Source organism: Asparagus officinalis, chromosome 2, assembly GCF_001876935.1.
Source record: "Asparagus officinalis chromosome 2, Aspof.V1, whole genome shotgun sequence".
NCBI lineage: Eukaryota > Viridiplantae > Streptophyta > Magnoliopsida > Asparagales > Asparagaceae > Asparagus > Asparagus officinalis.
In genome coordinates this window covers 7,239,277-7,249,257 of record NC_033795.1, presented here as the reverse complement: position 1 = coordinate 7,249,257, position 9,981 = coordinate 7,239,277, and the positions used below count along the sequence as shown (strand labels likewise).

The window sequence follows — 9,981 nt, the reverse complement described above, 5'->3', positions numbered from 1 at the left end:
TCTGAGCGGAGAAGCAAACAACATCCAAGGGCAACCATGTGTGTGCTTGAATCGGTAATAGACTCATATGCGTCTTTGTTCATTGTGGTAAAAGTCATACTCGAACCGTTTTGCAATTGAATAGTATTGAAGTGCTAATCTAACTTCAGCAGCACTATCTAATTTCTGACCAACTTCATGTATGGAGGTGTGCCACTCAGTTGGGATCTTTGTTTGGTGATTAAGCATGTCTTCCAGCAGCATGATATGTGTTGGTTGTCATTAGGAATACGCTCATCATTAAAGGTTTGGGTGAACGTGGTATCTGCGCACCGTAAATTTTCTGTCGGTATTGTCATGGAGTAGAAATAAAAATACATAGCATTAGCAACGAACTGATAACCTTAACAACGAACTCATAAACGTAACAGCCAACACATATCCTTAACAACTAACCCTTATACTTAAGGACAGACTCGTGACCTTAACAACAAACGCATATACTTAACATCAAACATCTTATCTTAGCAACCAACTAGTATGCGTAACAGCCAACAAATAACCTTAACAACCATTCCTTAACATAACCTTGACAACCAGCAAATAACCTAAGCAACCAATGCATGAGGTTAACAACTAATGGCAAAACCTATCAGTGAACTCAAAAGGAAATCTGGAGTGTAATTCCTACGCAGTTTCTGGCGTAGTCTACGTGTTCTGCGAAGTTGAGGATTCCCCAGCGGAGGTAACATACAAATTCGCGTCTGTAAATCCATTACGCCGACAATACTCGAACATCAAATTTAAGTCATCGTCATTGTCAATTGAAATACTGAATTTCTTTTCCCTTTCACATATGAACTTTAGTGAAAGAGATTGTATCGGTATTTTAAGCCTTTCCGCCACTTGATATCTCAAGCTGATTATTTATGTATTCTCTTTGATAACGACAAATACACCGTCACCACCTTTGTTGCTTTTTGCCTTCGTTACCACACATAGAAGAGATACATCCGCCATTTTTTTACAGGGAGTAGTTGAAGAATCGAAGAGGCTTTTATTGAGGAGAATTAAGTGGAAGGAAAAAATTAGTTGGGGTAATAGAATGGGGAGGAACTCAGTGATTTTAGCTGGAAGGGGAATATATCTGGTGATAATTTTGGAAGGAAATGGGAACCCCCCCAAAAAAAAAAGTCATTCTAATCACCATTTAATGCCTACAGTTTAAACGCTGAGTTTCCGACGTGAGAGGGTGACGAACACAGGCTGCGAACGGTATTTTGGGCATTTCGAGCGGGGTTTTAACGGAGTTACGCGTGGGGATTCGTTTTGGGGGCTGGAAAAAATTCGCGGGCGGTTTTGGGGGCAAAGGACCCAATGAAAAAGTCTTGGGGGGAGCACATTTTGTTGGGTTTTGGGGGCTGGAAGCATTTTTCCCATAAAAAAAATAAAACATAAGGAATAAAATATAATATTTTCTACATATTTTATAGAATAATTTAATTATTTTGAGTGAATTTAGGAATCTTCAAAAATGAGTTTCATGAGCTTTTTCAGTACTTTTATATGCTTGTGCAGATGTTTTATCATATAAAAGTATACTAGAGTTAGCATTAATCTTTAATTTATAATTTTTATGAAGTCTATCAAGTTTTATCATATAAAAGTATACTAGAGTTAGCATTAATCTTTAATTTATAATTTTTATGAAGTCTATCAATGATTAGGAACAAACTTAGCATTAATCTTTAATTTATAATTTTTATGAAGTCTATCAATGATTAGGAACAAACTTCATATTCTCTTTTGTATCGTTTTAGCATAATTTTAATCAATCATTTTGTCTTATTGGTTTTAAATATTCACATTCCTTGTATAACATTATTTTAATATTTTTAACTTTTGCAACATTGTACTTTCTCAAGTAAAGCTTGGTTTCATGCAAGTTAAAATAATATGAAAATTTAAATTAGCTTCAATTATATTTGCTTTCTACCAATTCAAATATCAACATGAAAATTTAAAGTGAGCATAAACTATTAAATGGAACTGAGGAACAAATTTTAGTTAGAAAGTAATCTAAAAATACTTAATCATGATATTTAACCACGTGTATTGCACGTGTGTAAAACTAGTACTTAATAAATGAGGGACTTCAAAATGATTTCAATGATTTAACGAACTAATCTCAATTTCAAATATGAAAAGATTTAAGGGATTAAAATTGAAAAATCCAAAATTTGATCCTAGAACCGTCAAACTTGATTCCGAAATCATGAGGTTCCTTCTTGGGTGTAAGGTATATGGTATGTTTTGAGTTGGATAACAGGGTAACATTGTGTTAACATGACCCGAACCACAAATCCTTACATGATTTAAATTAAAAGTCTGGATATTCGTATCCAAAACTTTAGTAATACCTATACTTGTAATCTGTACCAATATCCGACAAAATTAAAATTCAAAACCGCATATGTATCTCCATCCACTCAGTTTCAAATTTAATCAAGTTTGCCATGTCCATATCTGTTTCAGATACAGTTGCAAATGGGATCAAGTATATCTGTACCCGTTTGCGGTACCTTTACCGATGCTATATAGTGAAGAGAATCAAGATCCAGCTTCGATAGTGTTGTAATTTTAAACTAAGTAGTGAAGAAAACTTTGGCTAAGACTAGTATGATAGAGAATTAGAGAGATGTAAAAGAAGATAGAGAATTTGGTGCTTTTGTTTTCTTTTTTTTTCTTATCAAATTCTCTCACTCATGGGTTAGACTTATACATGACCATTCATACTCTACACATTTACTTTCATAGAATACAAGGAGTCATCTCTTAGAATACCACCCTACTTATTATACTTTGACTCTTAGGATTCCCTTCCACCTAGGATATCACACTATGGCTCTTTAGTTGTTTAGGTTGCTAAACACTGATTAGTTCAACACTCCTCCTCAGGGGTTAGCAGGTTTAACACCCATTAGCTCTCGAAGTGTGCAGAAACGATCCTTCGGCAAAACTTTGGTGAGAATGTCTGCAACTTGATCTTCAGTTTTGCAGTAGATGACCTCCATCTCCTTGTCCATGATCGCGTCCCTAATGAAGTGGTATTTTCTCTTGATATGTCTCATCCTTTTGTGGAAGACGGGGTTCTTTGCTATTGTGATTACTGACTTTTTATCGCAGAGGAGAGGAGTAGGCTGCAGTTGTTTTTCACCAATGTCTTCAAGCACATCCCTCAGACACTTGATTTGTGATGCTGCTTGAGAAGCCGCCACGTACTCGGCTTCTACATTTGATAGTGCCACGGACTCCTGCTTCATCGACGCCTAGGAGAACACACCCGATCCGAGTGTGAAGCAGTATCCAGAGGTACTCTTCATGTCATCTTCATCACCTCATCTTTATTACCTCCCCAGTCACTATCGCAGAATCCGAATAGCTTTGCTGATGAGTTCTTCTCAAAATGGATCCTAAATTTCTGGGTGCCTTGGATGTATCTAAGGACCCGTTTGGCAGCTCCCATGTACACTCTTGTTGCACAATGCATGAACCTGCTTAAGAAACTTGAGGCAAACATGAGGTCGGGTCGAGTATTAGAGAGGTAGAGGAGACTCCCTATGATACTTCTGTAGAGGTTGAGGTCTTCTCCTTCGGTACCGTCTCCCTTCTTGAGTTTATCACTGACCACCAGTAGCGTAGAGATGGGCTTATAGTCTGCCATGCCGAACTTCTTCAAGATTGATTGTGCATAGGCCTGATGATGAATGATGATGTCATCTTCATCATGCTGGATCCCCATGCCAAGAAAGTGGTGAAGGAGGCCTAAATATGTCATCTCGTACACCTCCATCATGTCTTTCTTGAACTCATGCATAAGCTTTTCACTGTTGCCTGTATAGATAATATCATCTACATAGATAATATCATCTACATATACAGCTATAATGAGAATATCTACCTCATCTCTTCGAATGTAAAGTGTGGCTTCACTAAGGCTCCTTTTGAAGTTGTGTTGGGTGAAGTAGGAGTTGACCTCTTCATACCACGCCCTTGGTGCTTGCTTGAGACCGTAGAGCGCCTTGTGGAGCTTGTAGACTTTATCCTCAGCTCCTGCAACTTCGAACCCTTGCGGTTGATGGATGTAGACTTCTTCTTGCAGCACCCCATTAAGGAATACCGACTTCACATTGAGCTAGAATACCTTCCACCCTTTGTTAGCAGCTAGAGCAATCAAGAGACAAATTGTCTCTAGTCTTAAGACATGGGAAAAGGTTTCATTGAAGTCCACTCCGGGCTTCTGTGAATAGCCTTTCGCCACAAGCCGTGCCTTCTTCTTGTTGATGGACTCGTCAAGGTTTAGTTTAGTCTTATAGACCCACTTGGCGCCGATGATTGGCTTGGCTGCAGGTTTCTCTACCAGCTCCCAGGTGCCATTTTTCTCTATCATGGAGATCTCCTCCTGCATGGCTTTCTTCCAATCTTTTTCTTTGATGGCTTCTTCAAATGACTCAGGCTCTAATATGCAAAAATTACATGAAGCGTAAATCTCATTAAGATTTCTGTATCTTAATGGAGTTTTATCTGAGGAGGAAGAAGAACTGGGACTAGAGTTGGATGGTGTGCTTGAGGAGCTAGCACTTGATCTTGGTGTGGTTGAATCAGAGCTTGTTGAACTCGAACCGTTTTGTGGAGTTTGCACTTCTGACTCTGGATCTGGATCTTGGATACTCTCTGAATCTAGGTAGATGTAGTTTGTGGGCACCTGCTCCTCCTTCTTGAGATCCCAATTCCACTTGGATGATTCGTCAAAGACCACATCCCGTGAAATGACGATCTTTTGAGTCTTCGGGTTGAAGAGCCTGTAGCCCTTTGTATGGCTTGCATATCCCATAAAGATACACCTTCTTGTGTTCTCCTCCATTTTGGATCTCAACTGGCATGGGATGTGAGCAAAACAAACACAACCGAAAACCTTAAGGTGGTTTAAGGAAGGTTTTCTACTTGAGAATGTTTCAAAGGGTGTCTTGTCCTTCAATGCTCTTGTTGGACACCGGTTGAGAAGATACACTGCGGTGTTGACTGCTTCTCCCTAGAACTTGTAGGGAAGGTTCTTCTCATGTAGGAGACTCTTGGCCATCTCCACGATTGTCCGGTTCTTCCTTTCTGCCACTCTGTTCTGTTGATGAGTGTATGGACATGTGGTTTGCTTCTAGATGCCAAGGTTGCTGCAGTAGTCCTCGAACTCTGCTGAAGTGTACTCTCCACCCCCGATCACTTCGAATCTTCTTGATCTCTAGGTCTGTTTGTCTTTCCACCATTGTTTTGTACTTTTGGAAGACGGTGAAAGCTTCTGATTTGAGCCTCAAAAAGTAGGCTCAGGCCATCCTGCTAAAGTCATCAATAAAAGTGATAAAATATTTATTGCTGGCTAGGGACTCCGTCTTCATTGGACCACATAGGTCTGTATGGATCAACTCCAAAGGCTTTGTTGCCCTCCACGCTCCTTCCTTTGGGAACTCGCCTCGGTGCTGCTTGCCTTTCATGCAACTAGAGCAGACATCTTCAACTCCTTCAATGGTTAGGAGGCCATACACCATTTCTCTATTTTGAAGAGTCTTGAGGCTTTGGAAGTTGAGATACCCGAGCCTATTGTACCATATCCAGGAGGAGTTCACCTCTTCGACCTTTAGAGCTTGAGTGTTCCAGTAGTGCAGTGAGAGAGGAAAACTTCTATTGGGTTGCATATTGACTTTGGCCACCAAGTTGTTAAAACTCCTATCATCATATATCTTCACTGCTTGATCACCAAAAACTAGAAAATAATCGTTAAGGAGCATTTGACCTACACTTAACAGATTTTCCTCTAGACCCGGTACAAGCATTACATCCTTGAGACCTACACTTAACAGATTTTCCTCTAGACCCGGTACAAGCATTACATCCTTGATGTATCTTTTTTCTTTCTTTGTATTTACAGCCAAGATACTCTAGACCCGGTACAAGCATTACATCCTTGATGTATCTTTTTTCTTTCTTTGTATTTACAGCCAAGATACCATTTCCTTCAGATTTTATAATATTCCCATTTTCCATCTTAACACTACCAAAATAGGATGTGTCTAAGTCTATCAACAGTGGCCGGTTCGCGGTCATGTGGTTACTACAGCCACTGTCAATATACCAAAGACTACCATCACTATCTTTTCCTCCATGACAAGCAAAGAAAACATTACCTTCGCCATCCGCTTCTTGGTTTGTAAAAACTTTCCGGTAGTTTTGGTTTTTATTTCCTTGAGTCCTGCACTGCTCTTTGGTATGCCCAAATCTGGAGCTGTTGGTGCACTTGGGCTTCCCCTCGAACCAGCACTTTCCTTGATGAGACTTGCCACAAGTTCTACATGTGGATTTGCTACATTGTTGAGAGTTACCACTTTGTTGTTGTTCTTGAGCCTTTGGAACAAAATTGGGCTTGCCTCCTTTCTTCTTCTTCTTTTGCTTCTGGCTCTGATGTTGATTTGAGCTCATGTTGAAGCTTTGAAAGACTCTCTCCATGGTAGAAGCTTCATTCTTCTTCTCAAGATTTTTGTCAAACGCCTTGATGGATGTGATTGCCTCTTGTAATGAAAGCTTCTCCATATCTTTTGTTTCTTCTATCACACTTACAATGGGGTCATATCTACTAGAGAGAGAAATAAGAATTTTTTGAACTACTCTTTGATTTGTTACATCTTCACCATATGTTTTTAATTGATTTATAACATTGGTGAATCTAGTAATTAAGAAAATCATCGAGTATTTCTTCTACTCTCATAGAGATTTGCTCAAACTCTTTTCTAATAGTTTGAAGCTTAACCTCCAGTACCTTTTTACTTCCACGGTACTCTTCTTGGAGGATGTCCCAAGCCGCCTTTGCTGTCTCCTCGTTGGAGATCTTGGGGAAGATGGAGTCGAAGACGACATTTTGGATCAATCCGAGGGCTTTGGCATCCCTCATGTAGTTGAGCTTTAATGTCTTCTGCTGCGCCAGGGTGAGAGTCTTCGTCTTATGGCACCTCGAAACCTTTCTCCACCAGCTTCCAAAGGTCATGCGCTCTGAATATCGTCCTCATCTTGATCCACCAAAAGTCGTAGTTCTCCCCGGAGAAGATCGGTGTTCGTATCTCACCGGAGGTAGGTTTTGGGTCGGACTCAATGACTATTGGGTCAGCCACTTGAACCCGAGATGAAGTTGGAGAATCGACGGTTGTATCGGTCATTTTAAGGAGGCTATTTGGAAGAGTTTTGGTAGTGGGTGTTGGTGTTTTTGTAGAGGTAGGGTTTCTTAACACTCAGTTGTCGTAACGAAGCTCTGATACCATGTTGTAATTTTGAACTGAGTAGTGAAGAAAACTTTGGGTAATGCTAGTATGATAGAGAATTAGAGAGATGTAGAAGAAGATAGAGAATTTTGTACTTTTGTTTTCTTTTTTTTTTCCTTATCAAATTCTCCCACTCATGGGTTTATATAGACTTATACATGACCATTCATACTCTACACATTTACTTTCATAGAATACAAGGAGTCATCTCTTAGAATACCACCCTACTTATTATACTTTGACTCTTAGGATTCCCTTCCACCTAGGATATCACACTATGGCTCTTGGGTTGTTTAGGTTGCTAAACACTGATTAGTTCAACAGCCCTATTTACACATTTTAAAAAAAACAAAAAGAATGAAGAAACAAGAGAATCAAGATCCAGCTTAGATAGCCCCATTTACACTTAGAAGAGCACAGTGAGGGAACAATCATTTACTAGGAAAATATTTATTGATACATGGATTTGGTGCGACACAAAGATACACCTCAACGGTACACAAACTCAAACAAGAGCAACACACGGAATTAACGACAGAAACATAATCTAGTGACAAAGGGAGACAAAACAGGCACGCGGAGAGTGCAGAGAACAGCCTCCACTTTATTCTTGCAACTGATCTTCTACGTAGTAAGTGTCATAAGAGGAACGCGAAAGAGCTTACTTCACGCTGCAATCAAACGAGAGATGTTAGATAGCACAACATATTAGTTATCTGTTATTTATCTTTTTATTATTTAATTTTTAGATATTCACTTTCTATTGCAAACGCCAGCTGGTACCTGAGCTTTACTTCTTTTTTACTTTCTACTATGTACGTAAACAGCATTTACAAACTGAAAGTAGTGAGCAAATTACTTTTTCTTAAGTTTCTTTACTTGAGTAGAAACAAAAAACGACACTTACGTAGCGCAGTTGATGGAGGTGCTAATGGCGTAAGGGAGCCTAACACCACAAGCTCCAGGAATCCCAGCGGCACGAGCTTGATTCAGACCGGAGATTTTACCGGCCGCGGCCTTGAGGCAAGCGCAGGCCTGCTGGCGATCAGGAGTGCTCCTGGCAGCTGAATTCAGCGCCCTGACACCGCTGCAGCACCCGGGAGGCAGAGTTCCCTGGCCACGGGCGTAGTTCACGCACGATGAGATCATCGACACCGCTTGACCGCACGAGATGGCGCCCTGTGCGTGGGGGGCGGCGATGAGAACGAAGGCGAAGAGGATAGCGAAGAGAGCAGCAGAGGAGCGAGCCATTGCGGTGATTGTGTGCTTAGTTGGATAATATATCGGATTGGAATTGGATGGATGAGGGTGATGAAAGAAATGGTTGGAGGGGGAGGCTTTATATAGGGCTCTGGGCTCTGAATGGTGGTTGGGGGAATCAGAGATAGTAGGCGTAAATGGCTGTGTCGGTCGAAAATTATGGAAGGTTTTTGTTGGGCAAGAAAAGTTATGGGGACGAGGCACGGGTTGCGCTCATGCACTGCTTTACTTTACTATTGTTGGAATTTGAAATAGCCTTGTCAGATGACGGCAACTATCACATTCTAATTAAACTTGTAGCAGGAAAAGCCTTTCAGAAGATCTGAACCCTTGTTAAAATCAGGAGAAGAGGTGTCATCCGTTGGCAGCATGATGAGTAGCTGAGTGCACGTACGTGTTTCGATATCTCAAGAAAGACGTAGGAAATATGTAGATGCACCGCTAAATATAAACTCGTCACTGATTACCATTTTTTTCCATTAAAAAATAAGATATGATCAAGGAAAATAACTCCTAATAACTATGATAGTCGTATTCTTATACAATTATCTTATATTGTATGTATTAAAAGTTTGATGTTGATTTAGCTTATGTAATTTTATTATAGAGTTCGACGTAAAAAATGTATCATAAATCGTTATTTAGTGATTAACTATATTCTCAACAATAGTTAAATATATTATAAATATTAACATTTTAAAGATGATGAGCAGTTTTCTTAATGAGGATAATATAATTGGAGTGAGTTATTAAAAAAAAGGGGGATATAGCAGCCACGAGTAGGCAGGTGGTTTTGGGGAGGCATTGGCAATACTGTTAACAGCCCCAGCTCCTTAGTTCGATTCCATATAAAAAAATGGGATACTGTAATTTACAAGGTGAGTATTATCATGTCATGATTTAGAATATTCTAGAAATAAAAGAAAAAATAAAATAAAGTAAAAATAAAAATTACTATTGAAAAATTACAATTTTGATCATGTGAGTTCAAAATTTATTCTCATTTCATGATTTAGAATATTCTAGAAATAAAATAGAAATAAATAGGAAAAATCTATTTGTAAAATTACCATTTTACCCTCCAAATTATAAATAGGAGGAAAACATCATCCATTCATCCAACTTTTACTACCTTTATTGTATCTTTTATGTATTACTATAGATAAACTTTAATTTGTGGTTAAAAGAGATCCTAAATTTTATTTATCAAATATGCCCACATTGTTTCCCAAAAAAATGTCTCTAAAGATCCTTCAAGTATCTCCCGAAGTTTGAACGCAATAACAGGATCTTTAATCAAAAAAGCAGGAGAGCTGAGCTTCTTATCAAAATGATCAAAGTAGATTTAATGACCATAATTCTAAACGGTAAAGTACGTAGC

General features: G+C 39.1%; 1 protein-coding gene across 1 annotated transcript; it reads right to left on the bottom strand.

The window, feature by feature from the left end:
* Positions 7,760-8,668, bottom strand: LOC109830096 (non-specific lipid-transfer protein 1-like). Its single transcript, XM_020397246.1, has 2 exons — positions 8,248-8,668; positions 7,760-8,011 (listed from the first exon to the last, which is right to left on the bottom strand). The coding sequence occupies exons 1-2, from the start codon at positions 8,589-8,591 to the stop codon at positions 8,002-8,004; spliced, it is 354 nt and encodes a 117-aa protein (XP_020252835.1). The 5' UTR covers positions 8,592-8,668; the 3' UTR covers positions 7,760-8,001.